General features: G+C 45.4%; 1 protein-coding gene across 1 annotated transcript in view; it reads left to right on the top strand.

The window, feature by feature from the left end:
• ZFYVE26 (zinc finger FYVE-type containing 26) overlaps positions 1-24,748 on the top strand; it is a gene marked incomplete at its 5' end in the record, with an annotated part of 362,313 nt that overhangs the window by 306,316 nt on the left and 31,249 nt on the right. The window contains one exon of the mRNA XM_089681435.1: positions 12,503-12,685. Within this exon, the coding sequence (XP_089537561.1) occupies positions 12,503-12,685 (183 nt within the window). The remainder of the gene's footprint in view (positions 1-12,502; positions 12,686-24,748) is intronic.

The following is a 24,748-nucleotide window of genomic DNA, read 5'->3' as shown; positions in this document are numbered from 1 at the left end:
GGCGGATGGGTCTCAGATAAATTTGGGGACGGAAGACCTGGAGACCCCTCCTATACACACCACGGTGGCGGGTTATCACCAGGAGTTTCTCCGCTTGGACGCTATCGTGTCCCCCCTATTTCCAGTTATTTTGGGGCTCCCTTGGCTACGAGCTCACAACCCCAAATTGACTGGAAGACCGGGTCGGTCCAGTTCCACTCACGATACTGTCGGGAACATTGTCTACCTAGGGCATCACTAGATATCCCGACCTTGTTAACTGTAAGCCCTGATGCCGAGTTAGCTCAAATGGTACCTGAAGCTTACCACAAATTCCTGGACGTGTTTAGTCCACGGGGGGCAGAGGTTCTTCCCCCACATCAGGCCTATGATTGCCCCATCGATCTGCTCCCGGGCTCCGAGATTCCTTTCAGCTGCATTTTCCCGTTATCTGAGTGGGAACTAGGGGCCTTAAGAGAATATATAGACGAGAGCCTCCGGAAAGGATTTATCCACCCTTCCACATCCCCGGCCGGGGCAGGGATTTTCTTTGTTGAAAAGGACGGATCCCTGAGACCGTGTGTGTCAGGGATCCTACAGCGGTAGCCTCTAGCACTCCACAGACCGGATTCCCCCAAGGCGCGGAATCTAAGTCCCTACCTGCTTGTTCACCAGAGCCCCTGATGGTGAACAAGGATGGACTTGGAGCAGGCCGAGACCAGGTCGCGGCCCCTGAGTTCACCCAGCTGTGGTAGGAGCACCGTTGGAGGTGTATAGCAGGTGAGAGTCTGATGTGAGGAGGTCACAAGAGCAGCGTCAGGCAGGCCGGGTCGGTAACAGTGGTGGCAGCGTGGTACAAAATCAGCAGGCAGAGGAATAAACAGGTCACAAGCCGGGTTCGTTAACAGGAGATCAGAACGTGCAGGGTTAAGCAGGAGAATGGTCAGACAAGCCAGGGATCAGAACAGGAGACAGACAGCAAATCAGGGTCAGGCAGGGTCGGCAACAAACAATCTACTCACAGGAACTTCAGGAAACAGGTAAGACCATACGGCACTTGAGCATTGCAAGAGCTGGGTTTAAATAGGCCGCCCAACTCCTGACAGGTGCTCCTGGGTCCTAGTGCCTGCCCGGCGCCGTCATTGGTGACAGGCGCGCCTGGGTCCTAGTGCCTGCCTGCCTGTATGTCTTGTCAGGATTCTACGCATGTGCAGATTCGATCGCCGAGGCGATCTTCCCATTCCCTGACATTGCCCCCCCCCCTTACGGGCAGCCTCCGGATGCCCACCCGATTCCTCCTTTGCGGCTGGCTACGATGGAATTCCCGTATTAATCTGGGGGCATGGACATTTTGGGCTGGTTCCCACGAATTCTCCTCCAGCCCAAAGCCTTTCCACTTGATCAGGTATTGTACCTGACCACCCCTCTTCCTACAATCCAAAATTGCCTCCACCTCGAATTCCTCCTCCCCGTTGATATCTATAGCTTCTGGAGATCTAGACCTGCGGTCTAAAAAGGGGTCTGGAACTGCAGGTTTTAATAATGATACGTGGAAGACTGGATGTATTTTGAGGGACTCGGGGAGAGTCAGTTTAAATGCCACTTCATTAACCTTGCGTTCTACTGGGAAAGGTCCCACAAATTTGGGTGCCAATTTTCTGGATGGGCATGTCAGTTTTAGGTTGGCTGTTGACAACCAAACCCGATCCCCAGGGTGTATGACCAATTCTCCCTTCCTCCTCCTGTCACAGAACCTCTTACTGTCTTCTTGGGCCTTAGCCATTGTTTCCTGTAATACCTTGTTATTGGTAGTAAAGAATTCTAAGGTGTCCTGGGCTGCCGGGACTGAGTTCTCAGGAACCAGGTCTGGCAGGAAGGTAGGATGGAACCCATAATTGGCAAAGAATGGGGATTGGTTGGTGGCGGAATGATTCGCATTATTATATGCAAATTCTGCCATTGGTAGAAGTGTCAGCCAGTCATTCTGCAGGAATGATGTGTAGCATCTCAGATATTGCTCGAGAGTCTGATTGGTTCGTTCTGTCTGCCCGTTTGTCTGGGGGTGATATGCTGACGAAAAAGATAACTTAATCTCCAGCCCCTCACATAGCGCTTTCCAGAATTTGGACGTAAATTGCACCCCCCGGTCTGAGACAATCTCTGTGAAGCCTCACAATCTCTCTAATGAACACTTGGGCTGTTTCGGAGGCAGATGGTGTCTTGGCTAGTGGAAGGAAATGGGCCATTTTAGAAAGGTGATCCACTACCACAAAGATCACGGTGTGATCTTGCGAGGGTGGCAATTCTACAATAAAATCTAAGGAGATCATACTCCAGGGATGGTCAGGTATTGGTAAAGGTCTCAATAGGCCCCAGGCCTTGTCTCTGGTAGGTTTATTCCGGTTGCAGATGGGGCAAGATCTCACGTACGCTTCACAATCCTTGGCCATGTTTGGCCACCAAAATGTGCGTCGTGCCAGATCTATAGTCTTATGTATCCCAAAGTGCCCCGCTAGGGGATGGTCATGGCAGTAACCTAACACCAGGGACTGGACCTCCTTGGGTACCATGATCTGTTCCCCCTTCCAGAAGAGCCCCCTCCTTATTCAGTAGGGAGACTCCAGGCAGGTCAGAGACCCGGGTGGAAGCAGCCTGCAATTTAAACAACAGCTCAGATTGAAGCAGTAGGAAGCTACCTGCTGGCAGGATGGTGTCTGGTTGGGGGGTCTCTCCAGGGTCCTCAAACATCCGGGAAAGAGCATCTGGCTTAGTGTTTTTTGACCCAGCACGATACGTTATGTGGAGGTTAAACCTTGCAAAAAACAATGCCCATCTGGCCTGGCGTGGACGGAGGCGTTTAGCGGTTTTCAAGTACTCGAGGTTTTTGTAGTCGGTATAGACCAGAATGGGATGTGGGGCCCCCTCTAGCAGATATCGCCATTCCTCCAGAGCGGTCTTAATGGCCAGTAATTCCCGATCCCCAATATCATAATTCCTTTCCGAAGGGGAGAGCTTCCTAGAAAAGAAAGTCACTGGGTGCATCAGCTCCTTGGCCCCTACCCTCTGTGATAACACTGCTCCTACAGCCACTTCCGATGCATCTACCTCTAGTATGTAGGGCAATGATGCATCAGGATGGTTCAGAATGGGAGCCGTTGTGAATAGCTTTTTCAATGCCTCAAAAGCTGCCTGTGCTGCTGGGGTCCATTGGAAACGTACTCCCACTTTGGTGAGCTGAGTAATGGGTGCTACCAGGCCTGAAAAGTTCTTTATAAATTTTCTATAAAAATTGGCAAACCCAATAAATCTCTGGACGCCCTTCTTATCCGTGGGGGCAGGCCATTCCAGGATGGCCGAGATCTTTTGAGGGTCCATAGCGATCCCCGTGGTGGAGATAATTAGACCAAGAAATGAGATGCTTTTCTGCTCAAAACAGCATTTCTCAGCTTTAGCGTAGAGTCCATGCTGACGGAGACGTTCTAGCACACTCCTAACATGTCCCCGACGTGCTTCCAAAGACGAGGAGAATATCAAGATATCGTCCAAGTAGACGATTACAAAAATGTCAAGGAAGTCCCTGAAAATGTCGTTGACAAAGTGCTGGAAGGTGGCTGGTGCATTACATAACCCGAAAGGCATGACTGACTAGACACTCAAAATGCCCGAACCAAGTGCGAAACGCCGTTTTCCACTCATCCCCCTCACGTATCCTTACCAAGTTATAGGCACCCCTGAGATCCAGTTTAGAAAAAATGGATGCTGATTTTAACCTCTGAAACAACTCTGGAACCAAAGGAAGGGGGTAGCGGTTTTTGACCGTAATCTTGTTGAGGTCCCTGTAGTCAACACAAGGTCTCAGGGATCCGTCCTTTTTCTCAACAAAGAAAATCCCTGCCCTGGCCGGTGATGTGGAAGGGCGGATAAATCCCTTACGGAGGCTCTCATCAATGTATTCTTTTAGTGCCCCTAGTTCTTGTTCAGATAGTGGAAAAATGCGGCCAAAAGGGATTTGTGAACCTGGGAGCAGATCAATGGGGCAATCATATGCTCGATGTGGGGGAAGAACTTCTGCCCCCCGTGGACTAAATACATCCAAGAATTGGTAGTAGGCCGCAGGCACAATTTGGGCTAACTCGGCATCAGGGCTTACAGCCAGTAGGGCCTGTGTATTTAATGATAACTTAGATAAACAATGTTCCTGACAGTATTGTGAGGGAAACTGGACTGACCCGGTCTTCCAGTCAATCTGGGGGTCGTGAGCTCGTAGCCAGGGGAGCCCCAGAATAACTGGAAATAGGGGGGACGCGATGGCGTCCAAACGGAGGAACTCCTGGTGATGTCCCGCCACTGTGGTGTGTATGGGAGGGGTCTCCCAATCTACCGTCCCCGATTTTATTTGAGACCCATCTGCCAAGAAAATATTCAACCCATGTTCTTTGGTGAGTAACGGTATCTGATGCTGGGTAGCAAAACTGAGATCAACAAAGCAGCTACATGCCCCGGAGTCAATAATAGCCGTCACCTATATGCTTCCTCCTGGGAGCTGAAAAGACACAGGTACAGCCAAGTGAGTGGGGTTGCCTGTGCACACAGTAGATATATTAGAGAAAATAGAGAACTTACAGTATTTCTCCGGACAGGAGTGCACCATATGACCCGCTGCTCCGCAGTACAGACACAGGTTGTTTGCCCGACGCCTCTGTCGTTCCTCAGTAGAAAGGGAAGGCCGCATCAAGCCGAGTTGCATAGGTTCGGCTCCCTCTGACAGCTCTGGGCCGACACTGACCCTTGGCATGACTGGTACTCTTGGCAGCATCCATGAGGTTCTTTGCCCCTGGCTGGACCTCTCCTCTCTCCTTTCCCGCAGTCTGCGATCGATTTGGATTGCACGATCTATTAGACCTTCCAAGGAGTCTGGAACCCCTATTCTTGCCAACTCGTCCTTCAGTGGTTCCGACAGTCCCAACCGGAATTGGTGGCGCAAGGCTGCGTCGTTCCATTGTGTATCTCCACTCCAGCGCCTAAACTCCGCAGCATAATCCTCTGCAGCCCGGCGTCCCTGTTGTAGAGAATAGAGGGCTGCCTCAGCCGAGGCAGCTCGATGCGGGTCATCGTACAGCTGTGCCATTGCCTTAAAGAAGGTGGCCACAGTGTTCAAATGTGGGTGGTGGGCCTCCATCAGGCGATGGGCCCATCCCTGAGGTTCGCCCTGCAACAGGGATATAACAAATCCCACCTTCACCGATTCTGAAGAGAAGGTCCGGGGTTGCAGGTCAAAGTATAGCTGGCAGGAGTTCTGGAAGGCCCTGAACTTCCCTCGATCCCCACTGAACCGCTCAGGGGTCGGTACTCTTGGTTCTGGCGGAGGAATTGTAAATGCTGCTCCAGTGGAAGGCCCTGCTGAACCAGTGGCGGTAGGTGTTCCCACTGAGCCCAATGTTGTGGGTGTTGGTGCGGCCAGGCTCTGAACCTGTCCCTCCAGGTGCTTGTATCCCTCTTCCAGGGTCTTCACCGCTCGTGTGAGTGCTGCCAGATGTTGGCACATCTCTTCCCAGGGTGAAGGTCCTCCTCCAGACTCTGTCATGGCCGTATGGTTCTGTCAGGGATCCTACAGCGGTAGCCTCTAGCACTCCACAGACCGGATTCCCCCAAGGAGCGGAATCTAAGTCCCTACCTGCTTGTTCACCAGAGCCCCTGATGGTGGGGATGGACTTGGAGCAGGCCGAGACCAGGTCGCGGCCCCTGAGTTCACCCAGCTGTGGTAGGAGCACCGTTGGAGGTGTATAGCAGGTGAGAGTCTGATGTGAGGAGGTCACAAGAGCAGCGTCAGGCAGGCCGGGTCGGTAACAGTGGTGGCAGTGTGGTACAAAATCAGCAGGCAGAGGAATAAACAGGTCACAAGCTGGGTTCGTTAACAGGAGATCAGAACGTGCAGGGTTAAGCAGGAGAATGGTCAGACAAGCCAGGGATCAGAATAGGAGACAGACAGCAAATCAGAGTCAGGCAGGGTCGGCAACAAACAATCTACTCACAGGAACTTCAGGAAACAGGTAAGACCATACGGCACTTGAGCATTGCAAGAGCTGGGTTCAAATAGGCCGCCCAACTCCTGACAGGCGCTCCTGGGTCCTAGTGCCTGCCCGGCGCCGTCATTGGTGACAGGCGCGCCTGGGTCCTAGTGCCTGCCTGCCTGTATGTCTTGTCAGGATTCTACGCATGTGCAGATTCGATCGCCGAGGCGATCTTCCCATTCCCTGACAGTGTGTTGATTACAGGGACCTCAATAAGATTACGGTCAAGAACCGCTACCCCCTTCCTTTGGTCCCAGAATTGTTTCAGAGGTTGAGGACGGCATCCATCTTCTCCAAGTTGGACCTCAGGGGTGCCTATAACTTGGTTCGGATACGTGAGGGGGACGAGTGGAAAACGGCGTTTCGCACTCGGTTCGGACATTTTGAATGTCTTGTCATGCCTTTTGGGCTATGTAATGCTCAGGCCACCTTCCAGCACTTTGTCAATGACATTTTCAGGGACTTTCTGGATATCTTTGTCATTGTCTACTTGGACGATATCCTGATATTTTCCTCATCCCTGGAAGCACATCGGGGACATGTTAAGAGTGTGCTGGAACCCTCCGTCAGCATGGCCTTTATGCGAAAGCCGAGAAATGCTGCTTTGAACAGGAAAGCATTTCATTTCTTGGTTTAATAATCTCCACTACGGGGATTGCTATGGACCCACAAAAGATCTCGGCCATCCTGGAATGGCCTGCCCCCACGGATAAGAAGGGAGTTCGGAGATTTATTGGGTTTGCCAATTTTTACAGAAAATTCATAAAGAACTTCTCAGGCCTGGTAGCGCCCATTACCCAGCTCACCAAGGTAGTAGTTAGTTTCCAATGGACTCCAGCTGCACAGGCAGCTTTTGACGCATTGAAAACGCTATTCACAAAAGCTCCCATTCTGAGCCACCCTGACGCATCCCTACACTACATACTAGAGGTAGACGCATCGGAAGTGGCTGTAGGGGCAGTATTGTCACAGAGGGTGGGGGCAAAGGAGCTAATGCATCCAGTGGCTTTTTTCTCCAGGAAGCTATCCCCGTCTGAAAGGAACTTCGATATTGGGGATAGGGAGTTACTGGCCATTAAGACAGCTCTGGAGGAATGGCGATATCTGCTAGAGGAAGCCCTACACCCCATTCTGGTCTATACCGACCACAAAAACCTGGAGTATTTAAAAACAGCCAAACTCCTCCGTCCACGCCAGGCCAGATGGGCACTGTTTTTCGCGAGATTTAGTCTTCACATAACGTATTGTCCTGGGTCAAAGAACACTAAGCCTGATGCCCTTTCTCGAATGTTTGAGGATCCTAGGGAAACACCCCAGCCAGACACCATCCTGCCGGCAGGTAGCTTTCTATTGCTACAGTCGGAACTACTGCCTAAATTGCAGGCTGCCTCCAACCGGGTTCCTGACCTGCCTGGGGTCTCCCTGCTGAACAAGGAGGGAGTTCCAAGTGAGAAATGTTTTCAAAGTTTTTACCCAGACCTTTTCACTGTTCCTAAGTGAAATGGAAGAGTTTGGCTCATTTTGGATTTGAAAACTCTCAACTTGTTTTTATGGGTTCAAAAGTTTCATATGGAATCAGCCAGGGTGTTCATTTCCTCCCTTCATCCGGGGGATTTTCTAGTTTCAGTAGACATCCAGGATGCTAACTTTCTGGCCTATCCTTCTCATTGATGCTATCTGCATTTTGCAGTGGGTGATCACCATTATCAATTTGTTGTCCTTTTCTTTGGCCTGTCCATTGCCCTCCAGGTCTTCACTAAGGTGCTTAGCCACATCTTAGCTCTGCTCTACCCATAGAGGATAAACCTTGTATGTTACCTGGATGATCTCTTGCTAAAGGTTCCATCCTCCCTACCCTATCATTGCATTAGATATGGCCCTGTCCAGGATTTTCATGCCCAGGGACAAACTTATGTCCCTTCTTTCTCATGCCTGAGTACTACAATTCCAGGGTCAGCCCTCATTTTGTGCTTGCATGAGGGTCTTGGACCTGATGGTAGCCTCCTTCAGGGCAATGCCATACACCCAGTTTAATTTCAGATTGTTGCAACTCAACTTTCTGGCAGTGTGAGACAAATAGACTCGGTCCTTGGACTGCCCTTTGCATCTGACCTCCAACGAAGAGATGGAGTCATGAATCTCTTTCCCCCAGGGTTGTAGAATGTTAACATGACCGATACCACCCTGTCAGGTTGAGGAATAGTCCTAGATGCCCTCTCAGTGCAGGATACTTGGTCATCAGAAGAAGCTAAGCTTCCCATCAACATCCTGGAATTTAAGATTTTTTGGTTGTCTCTTCACTACTGGACCTCTTAGTTATGGAGTTATCCAACAAGAATCCAGTTGGGTAATGCCACAGCTATTGCTTACATTCACCATCAAGGAAGCACCATAAGTTGTGCTGCTGAAAAGTGGATGTGATGCTCTCTTGGGCAGAACATCATGTTTCGGCACTGTCTGCAGTCCACATCCCATCTGGAGTTGTGTCAAGCCCTTTGTAGGTGGTGTCCCATCAGATGTGGCTCTTTTGGCATCCAGATTTAAGTGGACAGGTTTGTTGTCAGGCCCAGGGCCCCCTGGCCTTTCCTGAGGACTCCTTGGTAATTCTGTGGGATCAGTTTCGCCAGATCTGTGCCTTTCTGTCCCTCAAGTTTCTTCCGCATCTTGGTGATTCTCATTGAACCAAATGGCACAGAAGAATTTGGCATTCAGACATACTTAGACTCCTGTCAAACTGTCCATGGGCCCTCATGGATCATTCAAACCTCCTGGCCCAAGTATTGGTCTACCATTTTGCTTCTCATTTCCTGTATTTAATGGCTTGGCTGTTGAAGCCCAGGTCCTGAGAGACTGAGGCTTATCAGACTTAGCCATTCCTACCATCATGAGGTCTCAGAATACGACTTCTTGGAAAGTCTTTTCATCGTACCTGGATAGCTTACTTTGCATGGTGCAAGGCTATGAAGTTCCATCCTAAGAAATACTATGCGGTTTCAGACTGTTGGCCTCATTCCTTAGTCAGAGCTTTTGAATGGGATGTCACTTAGGGGGATGATTGCGGACCTTCGTGTTCCCCATGAACTTATTTGGTGCCAAGTGTGGGCAAAGGACTACCCCTGGGGTGGGTTCTTCTGGGCTACACTAGGTACCTGTAACATTGTCGCTGCCCCACACATGGGGTACCTCTACTCTGTGTCGTTTTCATGAATGCCTCGGGACAAAGCTGAGGCCTCTGTGGGGGAATAATCAACCTTAAGGTGGGCCCTTACTTTTAGAGATGAACATACACCATGTACACTTGCACCATAACTGTTCTCCAGTTAAATCTCAGGTTCCTGTGAGAAATGTACATCTTTCCACTACCGCTTGCAATTAGGAGGACCGTGCCGAACACTGACCACAAACACCTGTCCAGTATTTTCCACTCCTGTTTCCAGTAGCAGAGTGGGCCCCGCTGTGTACCTAGCGTGGTTTTCAGTGTGCACTTGACTTCACACATAAGCTTCTGTACAGGATAGGGGGACCCCTGCAGTGCAAGTCTGCTGTCATTGCTATGAGAGAGAGACTGTGGGGGAAGGAGTGCCAACAACATTTGTTGCTAGAGGCCGCTCCATGTGTAATAGGTACACACTATCTACAGGCTGGTTGCTAAACTTCCATACCATAGGTAACCACTTACTTGCACTTTCACTGCACTAATTCTTACAAAGCTGTCTTCATACCCCAGTGTGTATGACCCAAACTTTAGACTGTAGGTGCTGGTTAGTCACATTACACCCCTTGAGTAACTTCAGATCAGATGGGAACAAAGTTTTAAAGCTTTACCTGGAAAAGTGCAGAGTAAACATCTCAAAGCCCCACATGCAAAATGGGATTATTCCTACATCCCTACTCCTAACTCAGGCTATGTCCTGCCCCTGCATACCTGCAAAAGGTAAAGTCCATGTACAGACAGTAGTCTATGAGAGGCATTCTCCGGCAGCTGGTAACTTCAGGGCGAACCCCAGGTGTAGAGGACCTTCTAAGTTATGGCAGTAGCACAATAGCCACAGCCTCTTTTAGGCAAATCAGTCCCCACTTTGTACTCCCAGAGGATTTCCAAAGGACTCCCTGGCTCTTGCGTCACCATTGCTAGGTGAAATATAGAAGTCATTTTATTCAAGCCTATGGTCTAAGCAATAGAGTTCCTCTTTTCCTGTTAAGGTGCTCGCTAACAGATCTGTTACTGCTTCATGGGGTATTCAGGCATCGGTTTCTCAGAATTGTAAGGCTTTTACCGGGTCTCTTGTTCATAGATTTCTGTTTAAAATGCATAATCTGCATTCTGCCACTTGTCCCAAACATCAGCTAGATATAGGTAGTTTTATGCATGCAATCTAGGAATGCCCACATGTTAACACAATTCATTGCAGAAAACTTTTCATTACCCAATGTCTTTAACCCACCTTTTTGCTAGGAATGTTTGGTAATGTAGAAATTGGCTGTGACTCCAAATGTTTGTTGTGTATCCTATTTTACTGTGCCTAAAGCTGATTGGTTTAAATTGTAAAGAGTTGCAGAAGACGACAAAGCATATTCAGAAAGAATATTCCTATAACTCATGCAGACTCCACCTCCGCAACATCACCAAAATACGCACGTTCCTAACCCCAGAAACCACTAAGCAGCTCATCCACTCCCTCATCATATCACGACTCGATTACTGCAACTCAATCCTCACTGGCCTGCCTCGCCACAGGCTATCCCCACTTCATTCGATCCTGAATACGGCAGCCAGACTCATCCACCTTAACAACTGCTCCGTTTCCGCCACCCTCCTCTGCCAATCCCTCCACTGGCTTCCGGTTTCCCAACAGATCAAATTCAAAATCCTAACACTGACGTGCAAAGCTGTCCATCATACTGCCCCAAACTACATCACCGACCTAATATCCAAGTACCACCCTACACGCACTCTCCGCTCCACACAGGACCTCCTTCTCTCTAGTTCCCTGGTCTCCTCCCATGCCCGCCTCCAGGACTTCTCCAGGGCGTCACCCATACTCTGGAGCTCCTTACCCCAATCCATGAGACTATCACCTACTCTCCTCTCTTTTAGGCACATCCTGAAAACCCACCTCTTCAGGGAAGCCTACCCCACCCAAGGCTAATTCCCGACCACCTCCACTCTTCCTACCACTCCATCCCCCACAGCTATTTCCTCCTGTACCACTATCCCCTCTCTCCTAGATTGTAAGCTCCAAGGAGCAGAGCCCTCGAACCCCTTGTGTATCGCATTGTATTGTTATTGTACTGTCGCATGTTCTGTCTCCCATTGTAATGTACAGCGCTGAGCGAACTGTTGGCGCTTTATAAATACTGCATAGTCATAATATTTAAATGAATATATGAGGCTGAACAAATTTGTCTGAATATGGTCCCGCTAGACTCAAGTACCCAGCACTGTTTTTTCTTATTGATTTGAACCTCTTAAGCTAATTTGACATTTTGAGACTAGTTTTGTAACACACCAACAGATGTCAGCACAAGGATGCACTCGCAGTCACAGGGAGCACCGACCGAACAAAGAACAAACGTGAAATTCTGCGTGAAACTGGGCAAATCGCTGGATCTCCGCAGTATTGTCAAAACGACGACCTTTGAGCTGGAGCTTCATCTTGCCACTCAAAACACCTTGAAAGACTGATTGCAGCATCGCTGTAAACTTGTCGAATTACGTCAAACATCTCTGTGGCAGATTTTGCCCAGTTTCATGCATAATTTCACATTTCTCTTGTTTTCTAACTTCCTGTCCATAATGAAATAGCAGACGTGGTAACGCACATGGTCAGAATAGCACCAGTTTCACAGCTCCCAATGTACACAGGACAATGTCTTTTGGCCCACTGACTTATAAAGGTCAGAGCTCCCCATGACTGTGTGCAGCCTTGTGCTGCCATCTCTTGACGTGTTACAAAACTAGTCTCAAAATTATTTGACACCACTACGTACTGTAGGTATTTTTCAACTATATTACCTGAAACATACATATTTTGCAAATATAAACCAAGAAATTAACCCCTTTTTGTTTTTCCTTTCTCCTTCAAGTTATCGCTTTCTTCCTCTTTTCTCTCTTCATGTCTCTTGATCAACACACTTTATTGTTGATGTGTCCTTGACCGCTCGCTATGTTAATTTTATGTTAATTGGAAATGTCTGATCACTTAAAAGTATTGTCTGTGATGTGTTTAGTTGTTTTTTGCTCATTAAAAATTACTATTAAAAAAAAAGAACTTAGATGTGGGCAATCATAAATAACTATTCAGAGTTGTGCAAATGCCTAAATAGATATGTATTCTAAAATGTTATATGTTTTTGTAAACACAATGCCAATGTTTTCAAAAGCATAGTTGATAATGGGAACATTGATTTTCTCCAGTGTTTTTTACAACTTTTATTTTTTGACAATCTAGGACTTTCAGCTAGATGCCTCCGTGGTGTACAGCAAAGTGTGTAAGCAGCTTATACATCGACAGAATTACTCAGAAATCTTGCAACTTGTCAAGTGTGTTAATGAGTCTGGTATTGAGGCAGAAAAGGATTGCGATCAAATATTGCTAAGATGTGTTGAAGAAATGGCAGAATTGTCTTCAGATGTGAGTATTTTTTAAACTTTTTGTGTATAAGCTCATTCATTATTGGTAGCCAGGACTTCAGTACATTATGACAGTCTTAATCGTTTCCTGGCCTAATGACCTTATAGTGGCATAGCTCAGAAAATTTACGTTATCTCATTTGGCTCTGGCATGGCTGTGTTCATGCTTATGAAGACGTCAACATATACCACTATAACCTAATGGGGAAAGAGTCAAGGCTAGAATATTTGTGAGTAACTAATATTTAACAACTGTTTTGGCTTAAAGAAGAACTTAATCAAAATAGTTTTTTCTTAAAATATGCAGATTATCAACTAGTTAAAGGCTAACTCCATTCATTCAATATGATACATGTCACACTTATATTTAGCGCACTTTCACACTGATGCGCGGCAATTTTCCTGCACCGTGGGTGCAGCGCAGTGTACCCGTTGCTTTTATGCGGGTTACCTGCCTTTGCTATAGAATGGTTTTGGTGTGTTTTTTTAAAGCACAGCAGAAGTCTTGCATTGAGGAATTTCCAGAAGCCACACTGTTGTGTACCCTCCTCTTCCCATGCCTAGTCACAGAACGTCTTGTATTTTGTAATTTATTCACATACTGTCTGTGATACTTTTCTTATTAGTAATAAAACTAGGATAGGTAGTGAGATAAGACAGATCGGAAGCTATAGACTGGGGGGGGGGGGGGGTTAATGGGAATGACAGCCACACAGGTGGTCGTAAAACTGTTGGATAATGAGTGAGAAAACCCATTCTATGCATGAAGGTGAAACGACTTCTCTGTGCTTGTTTTTGTTTTATAAAAACTTATTTTTGGCTAATATGGAGGAGAAATTCCTGAACAGCATACAACAAAAGCCATACAGATAATATTGCTATATCAATGATATTTTCATCATATGGACATATCTAAAACAATTTTATTCATTGATCAACACTTTTCACCCATCAATCAAACTAAAAATGGATTACTCAAACACACGTCACTTTCCTAGACACCACAGTATACATCAGGGATGACAAGCTTCACACCTCAATATAACGGAAACCCACTGACAGATGCAACTACCTCCACAGTTCCAGCTTTCACCCCCAACACACTAAACGGGCCATTACACACAGCCAGGCAATCAGATACCACCAAATATGCTCAGACCCAAAAGACAAACATCTCAGAACACTAACTGACTCTTTTCATAAGAAAGGTTACAATGACAAAACCATCAATACCAGCATAAACACAGCCTTGAAAACCATAAGAGAAAATCTACTCCGATACAAAGAGAAAAAAACCAAACAACCATATTCCTCTTGTAACCACATACAATCCAGCAATAGAAGGCATAAGAACAGTAATTAAAGATTTGCAATCCATCATAACAGAGGGTGCAACTCTGAAATAAATATTTCAACACCCCCCAGTACTGGCATTCAGACAACCACCCAACCTCAGACCTAAACTAATCAGTAGGAAACTTCATTCTGATTTATGAAGTCACAAATAGTGGAAGCAAACCCTGAAATAAAAAGTACTGCAAACTCTGCAGCCAAATTAATCTATCAAAAAGTGTCACACACTTAAAAGAGACCTTCAATATCACAGGATCATACAAATGCACTTTCAGTAGTGTTGTGTACCTTATCCAGTGCAAAAATGTAGCAAACGATCTTATGTTGACGAAACAGAGCAGAAGTTGCAAACAAGGATGAATTTGCACAGACATACAAAGGAACATGAAGAAAATGAGTTCTGCACACCTGTGGGACACCATTGCTCACAACCAGACCCCACTATCGAAGACCTCAATGTCTTAGTTCTTAAAGGGAATTTCAAAACTCTTCAGGAAAGGAAAACTTTTGAATGAAGAATGATAGTTCTATTCGACACAAAAGATAACAGCCTTAATTTAGACATGGGTCTTCTCACTCATTATCCAGCAGTTTTACAGCCCCCTCTGTGACTGCCATCCACCCCCTAAGTCTATAGATTTCACTCTGTCCTATCTCACTACCTATCCTAGTTTTTTATTGTTGTGTACATATGTTTGTGATTCTTTTTTTAACATTCTGCTAAAACTTTGTGAAGTAGTACTGCTTGAACCTTGAGGAAGGGGAAATACCCCGAAAGCTTGTCCTGAAAATTGTTTGTTAGTGCAAATAAAAAAAAGGTATCATGGACAGTACACAATTATTTCTGTCTCAAGTGCACTAATACGGCTACCTCAAGTACCTCTCAAGTACGGCTACCTAATTTACCTTAAGTAAATTATTCACAAAATATTCACAAAAATTTGTCTGAATGGACAAGAAGAGAGAAGGGGTGGAAAGTACAGCTTTTGTGTAAGAGAGCCGCAGCTCTGCATGTCGCAGTGCTGGAACTATAGGGACAGGTATACTATCCAGCACCAGTGAAGCTAAATAATACAAAAACAGCAGCGATCCTGTAGATGGCATATACACCTCATGGGACTTAATTAGTTGTTATCCAGCTTGTTTTTAGATTTTATTTTTTGCTTGGAGGTCTTATTAATGTTTTCAGAAAATGAGGATGTTGCAAAAGACTCAAACTCTATTTTCTTTAATTCAACAAAATATTGCTAAATGTCACAAAGACCTGTATTTTAGTCCTTTTGTTATTTTGGCCACACCACCTTCACTGTTGCTGAAGCTGGTGCCATCTATAAATATTAAAAATAGTGCTTGCTCCAATAAATAACTGAATACAAAAGAAGTCCATATAAATCAATAAAATGTCCCCACAAGTGCATAGATACCACATGCTCAAATAAAGTTTAATATAAACTACTTGTTCTTGCATATAATTTCAAACACCACGTTCTCCAATCCACCTTGTCCCGAGGATACACTCCTCACTCACCAGATTGTAATGACCTGTTGCTATGAACAAGAAAGTCAAATGCGCTTGTGGTAAAAAATTCATCTGCCTAGATCTCTGGGTAGGGAGCCTTGGATTATCATGCACTCAGAAAAACTTGTCACCGCTGGACCATGCACAAGTCATTTGCCCAAACCAACCAGACATGCAGGGGTATTAGAGAAAGAAGGAGAGTCCTCCTGTAGCATAAAACCATTTTATTATTATTATTATACAGTTCAATACAAGAGGGTTAGGAGGGCCCTGCTCCTGGGAGCTTACTATCTAATAGGGAGGGGCTGGTGGAACAAAAGGTAATAACTGTGGGGGATGAACTGATGGCAGAAATAGAAGATTTGGTTATTAACTGAAGGTAGGGTAGGCTTCACTGAAGAGAGAGGTTTTCAGGGATCACCTAAAAATGGACAGAGTAGGTGATAGTTGGACACATTGGGGTAGAGAGTTCTAAAGAATGGGGAAGGCTCTGGAGAGGTCCTGGAGATGAGCATGAGAGGAGGAGACAAGGGAGCTAAAGAGCAGGAGGTCTGGGGAGGACAGATTGGGTGATATTTGGAGACAAGATTGGTGATGTAATATGGGGCAGAGTTGTAAATGGATTTACAGTATATGCTATTGTTAATGTTTTGCATTTTATTCATTGGGCAATGGGAAGCCAGTGGAGGGATTTGCAGATATGGAACGGTTGGTAAAGTGGATGAGCCTGGCAGCAGCATTCATGATGGACTGAAGAGGAGCCTGTGATTAAGTAGGCCAGTGAGGAGAGAGTTGCAATAGTCAAGGCGAGAGATAACAAGAGAGTGAATAAGTTTAGTGGTTGCATTGGTTAAAAAGGGATGTATTTTGGAGATGTTACGGAGGTGAAGTCTACAAGATTTGGACAGCGATTGGATTTGGGGCTGAAAGGACAGATCGGAGTTCAGGACCTAGTACTGTGGCATTAGGGGAGGGACTGATGGTTGTATTATTGCTCTTGATGGTGAAGTCATGGGAGGGGGCACAGACTGGAGGGAATATTATGAGCTCAGTTTTAGAAAGAATGCGTTTGAGGAAGTGGTGTGACATCCATGCTGATATGTCAGTTAGTAATGCGAGAGGAGACTGAAGGGGTGAGGTGAGGAGTAGAGAGATAGATTTGTGTGTCATCAGCGTAGAGAGGGTACTTGAAACCATGCAAGTTTATCAAGTGGCCAAGAAAGGAGGTGTAGATGGAGAAGACAAGGGGTCAGAGGACCCCTACAGCAAGAGGAAGTGGAGAGGAGGAGACCGGGTTATAAGTAACACTGAAGGAGCCAAATTATGCCAAACATTTACTTGCACAAGTTTACAATGTTTAATATAGCATAAGGAATAGCCCAGCATGCACTCCCACTGGACTGGAAGTGATGTACCCGAAGGTCTGCCCGACACTTTTTGTCATCAACATGCAACATCCTCAGGAGCTCCTGAGGAGATCAAATGCTAATGATAAAACACATTTGGTGGAACTTTCGTTCCAGCTCAAACATTCGCTGGGTGACTGGCAGCTCTTCCTTATGCTGTATTAAATATTGTAAACTCATGCAAGTGAATATTTGCCATTTAATTTTTTTAAATAAAATAGTTTTACAATATGGGAGGATATGGGGGCATAGCAGAGCAATACAAAGCAATGTGCTTACACAGTAAAACACACACACAGCACACAGTAAAACGGCACGCAGTTAACCCTTTGATCACCCCAGATGTTAACCCCTTCCTGCCCAGTATCATTAGTACAGTGTCAGTGCTTTTTATTGTATTTGTGTCACTGGGGATGTCAGTGACAGCCGGTCCCCCCAGTGGTAGAATGGCCACTGCAGTCCTGCTATAAGTCGCTGATCGCCGCCATTACTAGTATTAAAAAAAAAAAATTACAGTATACAGGTGAAACTCAAAAAATTAGAATATCGTGCAAAAGTTCATTTATTTCAGTAATGCAACTTAAAAGGTGAAACTAATATATGAGCTAGACTCATTACATGCAAAGCAAGATAGTTCAAGCTGTGATTTGTCATAATCGTGATGAATATGGCTTACAGCTCATGAAAACCCCAATCCACAATCTCAGAAAATTAGAATATTGTGAAAAGGTGCAATATTCTAGGCTCAAAGTGTCCCACTCTAATCAGCTAATTAAGCCATAACACCTGCAAAGGGGTCCTGAGCCTTTAAATGGTCTCTCAGTCTGGTTCAGTAGGAATCACAATCAAGGGAAAGACTGCTGACCTGACAGTTGTGCAGAAAACCATCACTGACACCCTCCATAAGGAGGGAAAGCCTCAAAAAGGTAGTTGCAAAAGAAGTTGGATGTCCCCAAAGTGCTGTATCAAAGCGCATTAATAGGAAGTTATGTGGAAGGGAAAAGTGTGGAAGAAAAAGGTGCACAAGCAGCAAGGATGACCGCAGACTGGAGAGGATTGTCAGGAAAAGGCCGTTCAAAAGTGTTGGGGACTTTCACAAGGAGTGGACTGAGGCTGGAGTCAGTGCATCAAGAGCCACCACACACAGACAGGTCCTGGACATGGGCTTAAAATGTCGTATTTCTCTTGTCAAGCCGCTCCTGAACAACAAACGTCAGAAGCATCTTACCTGGTCTAAAGAAAAACAGACCTGGTCTGTTGCTCAGTGGTCCAAAGTCCTCTTTTCTGATGAGAGCAACTTTTGCATCTCATTTGGAAACCAAGGACCCAGAGTATGGAGGAAGAATGGAGAGGCACACACTGCAAGATGCTTGAAGTCCAGTGTGAAGTTTCCACAGTCTGTGTTGATTTGGGGAGCCATGTCATCTGCTGGTGTTGGACCACTGTGCTTCATTAAGTCCAGGGTCAATGCAGCCGTCTACCAGGAGATTTTGGAGCACTTCATGCTTCCTTCCGCAGACCAGCTTTATGGGGATGCTGACTTCATTTTCCAGCAGGACTTGGTACCTGTCCACACTGCCAAAAGCACCAAAACTTAGTTCAATGACCGTGGGATTACTGTGCTTGATTGGCCAGCAAACTAGCCTGACCTGAACCCCATAGAGAATCTACGGGGCATTGCCAAGAGAAAGATGAGAGACATGAGACCGAACAATGCAGAAGTGCTGAAGGCCGCTATTGAAGCATCCTGGTCTTCCATAACACCTCAGCAGTGCCACAGGCTGATAACTTCCATGCCACGCCGCATTGAGGCAGTAATTGCGGCAAAAGGGGCCCAAACCAAGTACTGACTACATATACATGCTTATACTTTTCAGAAGTCCGATATTGTTCTATGTACAATCCTTGTTTTATTGATTGCATGTAATATTCTAATTTTCTGAGATTGTGGATTTGGGGTTTTCATGAGCTGTAAGTCATAATCATCACAATTATGACAAATCACAAATTACTGGACATGTTTAATGGCAAAAAGTCACAAATGTTTTTTTCTCAAAATTGTTGGTCTTTTTTTGCTTATAGCGCAAAAAATAAAAAACACAGAGGTGATCAAATACCACCGAAAGAAATCTCCATTTGTGGGCAAAAAGGACATAAATTTAATTTGGGTACAGTGTTGCATGACCGTGCAATTGTCAGTTAAAGCAACGCAGTGCCGTATCGCAAAGAATGGCCTGGTCAGGAAAGGGGGTAAATCCTCAAGTGGTTAACACTGTATTTTGTTTGAAAGAGCAGATGCACATTTGTTTATTTACTTTGTATTTTTGTTTATTTGCACTTGTGTATTGGTAATTCTTTTTTGGGTGCAGGTGTGAGTTTTTATTTACCGTCTTATCTGTGCCTCAGTGTTTAGTTCCCCTATCCCCTTCTTTCGCCATCCACAAGAGATGTAATAAACAATTCCTGCATATGTGTGGACCAAAAGAAGCCAAACCTCACATATATATCAGTACCAGGTACCCAGCAGGCTCATCTGTTGGTAAAGGAAATACTTAATTTGGACCAGCTCCTCTTTTTCTTTGGTGATAATGTGCAGAAGGATATTTTAAGAGGTACAAGCCATAGGCCGAGCCTCTTTCTCTGTCACCAGTGCCCTGGGTCACAGTTTGGAGCTTTTTTTTCACCCTGAGCTTCCACTTCACTTTCACTCTCTTATCCTGCAACAGAGCAGTAGGCATTGTGTTCAAGTGAGCAGAGGATGTCCCTGAGGGAGGAGGTTGGTGTTATTTTTTCACACTTGTATGTTAATAGTTGCTGCACATCTGTTGCTAACATGTCCAATACAAAATGAGGCCTGGTCATTCTACAGCAGTCGACTCTCTCACCATGTACTGGTTGCCATGGTAAACTTTGATGGCACCTTGCATGATTCACACTTGTCACCTGTCTTTCAGACTCAAAACTGCCTTGGTACCTGGATCTGAAGTGCCCTCTGGGGTTTCTGGCACTCACTCATCATACCTCTACAGGGATTCTTATCATTTGTCTTTCAGGCATTAGTTCATCTTGAATGCAGAGCAGTCAAAAGGCACTCTCTGCCATTCACTTGCCTGATTGTATACCTTGGAGGGTACAGTTTTGGATATATTTGGGCCTGACTCTGCAGGTACTTAAAAGTTAATATTTTCTTTTGTATTGTAAAAAGCAGTACATTGAGTAACAGAGTACTGAGATTGACAGTAATAGCTTAGAGGTGAAATAAGTTAGGAGAGCACTCCTGAGGTTCCAGAGGTGCCAAAGTAGACTTTGAAGTTGTTTTGAGGTATAGCTTTATTGGAGTGTTTTTGAGACCGGGGGAAAAGCAGACGAAGGTCATCCACTCCTTTGTGCTTCCTTCTTACAAGGTCCTCCAGGTGGAGCAAACCCAGGGGTGAGGAACAATTTAAAGTGTATGCAGGAGTCTTCTAGGAGAAGCTGGAGTACCATCCAGGAATGAAACAGGCAGAGTTCTAAATCTGGGAGACATGGAAGAAGAGGGGTTGAAGAGACTTTAGTGTCAGTGATTATTAGGTGTGCAAAAAAGCTTATGGGGAATAGAAGGGGAGGGGTGGAATAATAAGATCTCCAGAAATGTAGGGATGGCAGGGTGTGGAATACAGGCAAAAAAAGCTAAGGTGGGGCAGGCAGGACTATGGAGACGGAGACACCCCTACACCACAGCGATAAAGAACCCAAGCAAGCCACAGTCTAGTTTTCATTACCTAGTTTTGGGTTGCACTCAGTTTGGGTGCTACTGTGAGCAAATTGTCTTGTTTCAAGCAATCCTATTTCCCAACTTCCAAGAAGAGAAAACATTACCACTAAATACATTGAGGGCTGGTTCACACCAGAACGAAGTGTGGGAAACCTGTGTTTGTACGCATTTCCCGCACTGGGTGTTTGATCTGCTGCAGGTGCCAGTGTATTCCTAACAACACCCCAAACGCAGATTGCAAACTCATTGCATTTGCCTGTAACAGATCATATGGCTCAGCAGTACCATGCGATCCAGTGCAGTGTATTTTTGAAAAGTAGTGCATGTACTACATTTGATGTGCTCCAGTGCAATTTAAACCCATTTAAATGAATGGGCTGAAAATTGCACCACAGTGAAATGCAAAACACAGTCCACGTACCTTTGTGATTCAGGTGTGAACCAGCCCTTAAACATAGAAACTTATTAGAAAAACAAGAATGAGATCTACTGCAACCACTACAAATGCAGACAATAAAACAAAATTCCTTTGAGGAACACAGAGTTTCTAAGAAACCACAATAGTTCAGGTGTTGGCCATCTACTGAGTACTTTGATAGACTACTACAAGTTGTTTGACAGAGACTACAAATAAGTGAAATGTGACAGTATTAGGCATGTATTAGCTCTGCACTGAGGCACTTCTAAACAAGACATCCACTGATGAACTTGCACAGTTGTCAGATCATAACAGGTAGAGTCATGAACAGTCTCCTCCAACAACCATATATCGAATTATGTTACAAGGGAGGTTCAGAGAAAACCAGTGCTAAAATGTGTGTTTTTTTTTTAAGTGTTTTCTCTGGGGCCAAAGCAAGCTCTGAAATTGAATGGTTTTTAAGCTCCCAACAGTATGATTATTTCATATTTTTGGTGCTGAAAGCGGTACCATTATTTTGCATGGAAATATGTAGTTTTTTTTATTGTAGGCTGTAATTTTTAGGAATAACTCACTGAAATCTGTCTGAACAAGATTCTAAATCATACATTTAATTCAATAATATAATCAAACCAAAAACACTGAAATTTGAAATATAGCGCCAAGTTCGCACATCGCTGAGCAAAGTCGCAAAATTGTTTTCAGTGTCTGATGACGAATTTCTCCACGAATCATTATCACTCAATTCTGCAAGTCGTTCTGATTTACTATCGCTGTTCTCTAGCTGATCTAAACCCGCTTTTGACCTAAAGGGACACTTTTTGGACGCCATGGACTTTTCTAAGTTTCCGGGCAGAAAGAACAATCAAAATGCAGACAGGGGACAGGACAAAGCACTAGGGACAAAATGTATGTGAAATGGGTTGAAACAGCAATGTTTTACTATGTAAAATTGTTTTGAAAAAAATGACATTTTTTTTAAATTTTCAAATTTCCCACCGCCGCCGGCGCCCGTACGTCCCGACGTCACAGGGACCGTAACACAGGAGGCAGATGCCGGCATCAGCCGGAGGAGATGGCCGGGGACACTGCAGGGGACACATCGTGGGAGCCAAGGACAAGGTAAGTGCTGCAGGGACTCCCTATGCAGCGCCGCATGGTAAGCCCGAGTGTAGCTCGGGGTTACCGCTTTTGGTATAGACATTTTACCCCGAGCTACACTCGGGAATACCGTTAGGGAGGTTAAACAACCAAATGAGCAAGAATCCACTAATACTGAGATCCTGCATAACAATACTGGTGTTCATCAGTTCATGAACTGTGTACTTATTGATCCCAAATTGCCATCGGCGTCTACATGCAAGTCACTCGTAGAGCGCCAGTCATAAGCTCAGGCTAGTCCCATCATCAGTGAAACTACAACTGATAACTACAAAAGGGTATTGTCTCTTCAATTAGGGAGTATTGATGAGAATGAGCAGTCTGTCTTTAGGAAAAATTCTTGCAGATGTGGGTTGTGTCACAAAGGGGTGTTAGGTGAGTAACTACTATCCCCCATGGAGGTATTCAGCTGGGATACTTTAAATATACATTGCTAGAATGTCGACTTATGGTATTCTGTCTATGTATTGTTTTTTAGAGATTCGTATGATGTAAGAATAGCTGCTTCTAAAACAGTAGCAGCATTATTTTCTCAGGGTAAAGCCACCAGTGGACATGGGGTAAGGTAAAATAGTATACTTGGAGATTTGGCACAGCTAAACCACCTTCAGAGAGTGGCAGTTGTAGTGTGTCTTTTTGCTATTCTGGCTGGTTTACCCTCCCAGATAAAGGACATTATTAGTGAGTCTATTTCCTGGAACCAGTGTTTGGGGATATACACTGGAGAATTACCTAAAATATAGAGGAAGCATGGAAGAAAAATGATTATACGGCCAGATATATTACATCAAACCACAGGTTGCACATTTTACCGCCACTTAGGACCCTTATTAGCTACTCAGGTGCTTCCTCCTGCCGTTTTTCAGTGAGATTTTCACTAGAGGACAGTTATTACTGGGTTGCTCTGTATTCCTTCTCTGACACACTTACTCCACACTTACCCAGTATCATTGTCAAATTCTGTTCAGTGGAAAAATAGTTCACAAAAAAAGTGGTCTGTTCTGGTAATAGACTCTTTCAGGCTCAAACATCTTACTGTACCTATAGAAGATGTTCCCTCGTTCAAAGATTCTGCTGTAAGAAAGTTTACTCTCTCTTTATTCTCACATTACAGGCCCAGCTTTTTGCAGCCACCCATTGCTGCAATTTCTGTTTTGTCAAACAGCTAATTGGACTAGGAAAATCAGCAATCAACACGATACTGTATTCCAGATCAATTTACAGAAGTTCTGCCTTTGTTCTTTTGTGCTGATGCCCTAAAACAGCATTTCTCAAACAGAGTTCCTCCAGAGGTTGCTAGGGGTTCCTTGAGCAGTGAGCAAATTCTGCATCTCCGATGAGTAATCACTGTGAACAGTGTCTTCTTGCATCTGTAATCTTCCCAAAGACCACAAATGTAAGGAGCATTCTTCTAAATGACCCTCACCTTCATGAACTGTGAACTTTTGATAAAGGAATTATTGGTAGAGGTTCCCTGAGCCTGAGTTATTTCAAGGGTTCCCTATGTTAAAGTGGTTGAGAAAGGCTTCCCTAGAACAAGTTATGAGACAAATCTCCAGACTGGCTCTATTTTTCTGTACACATGTGGTGAATGTTATAGCTAAAATCCTGGACAGCTGAAGCTGCCTGTAAAAGGACACTGTCAGGGAAGGCTTGCCCATAGCACAGATGAAGGTTCCTGACACATAAATATGCACATGCGCAGACCGGCCAGCACATCTGGCCGTGCAGATGTGTACGGACATGGGCATAGGCATGCGCACTAATGCTGGAACCAAACGGGCTTGTTCCTGATTCCTGTGTTAGACCTCTGATCCTGAACCAGCTTGCTCCTGGCCTTCGTTTGTCTGCTACCTACCCTGACCTTGGCTTGTCTTTGGATTCTGCTCCTGCCTCCTGTTCTTGCCTGATTGATCTCCCGCTGCTGACTTGGCGTGTGACCTGACTATTCTGCTGTCTGCCATCTATGCCTGATCTGCCCGACTGTTACCGAGCTTGCTCGTCTAAACCCTTCATCCTGTTTATCCAGCCTACCACAGCTCTTCAGTCCACATCTGGTTCCTGCTACATACCCACAGTCTTCTGCCAGCGAAGCTCCATGCCAGCTCATCTGCCACCAGTCTGTCCTGCTGCTACATGTACCTGCTGACTACTGGACTGATTACAGGCACTCATACCCCATTGTGCGCCTGTGGCTGCTGTTCCACTACCAATGGCCCCCGAACCAGAACTGTACAAGATATCTTCCTCTTCACAACAGGCTCACTATCCAGGTACATGACAGACGCCTCACAAGTGTGCCCTTTGAAGAAGGACATCTCTTTGGTGAGACACTTGAAAAATTGATCATAGATGTCACAGAAACATCCTCGCACACCGAAGGGTCACAGAATTCCCCTTTTCAGCGGCTTCTACCTCCTCAAAATGCAGATCACCTCAATGATCTACTCATG

Source organism: Staurois parvus, unplaced genomic scaffold (assembly GCF_062004578.1).
Source record: "Staurois parvus isolate SC_StPar_1 unplaced genomic scaffold, SC_StPar_1.0 ptg000267l, whole genome shotgun sequence".
NCBI classification, from domain to species: Eukaryota; Metazoa; Chordata; class Amphibia; order Anura; family Ranidae; genus Staurois; species Staurois parvus.
Note: the sequence above shows the minus strand (reverse complement) of the source record. Positions and strands in the feature narration are given on the sequence as shown.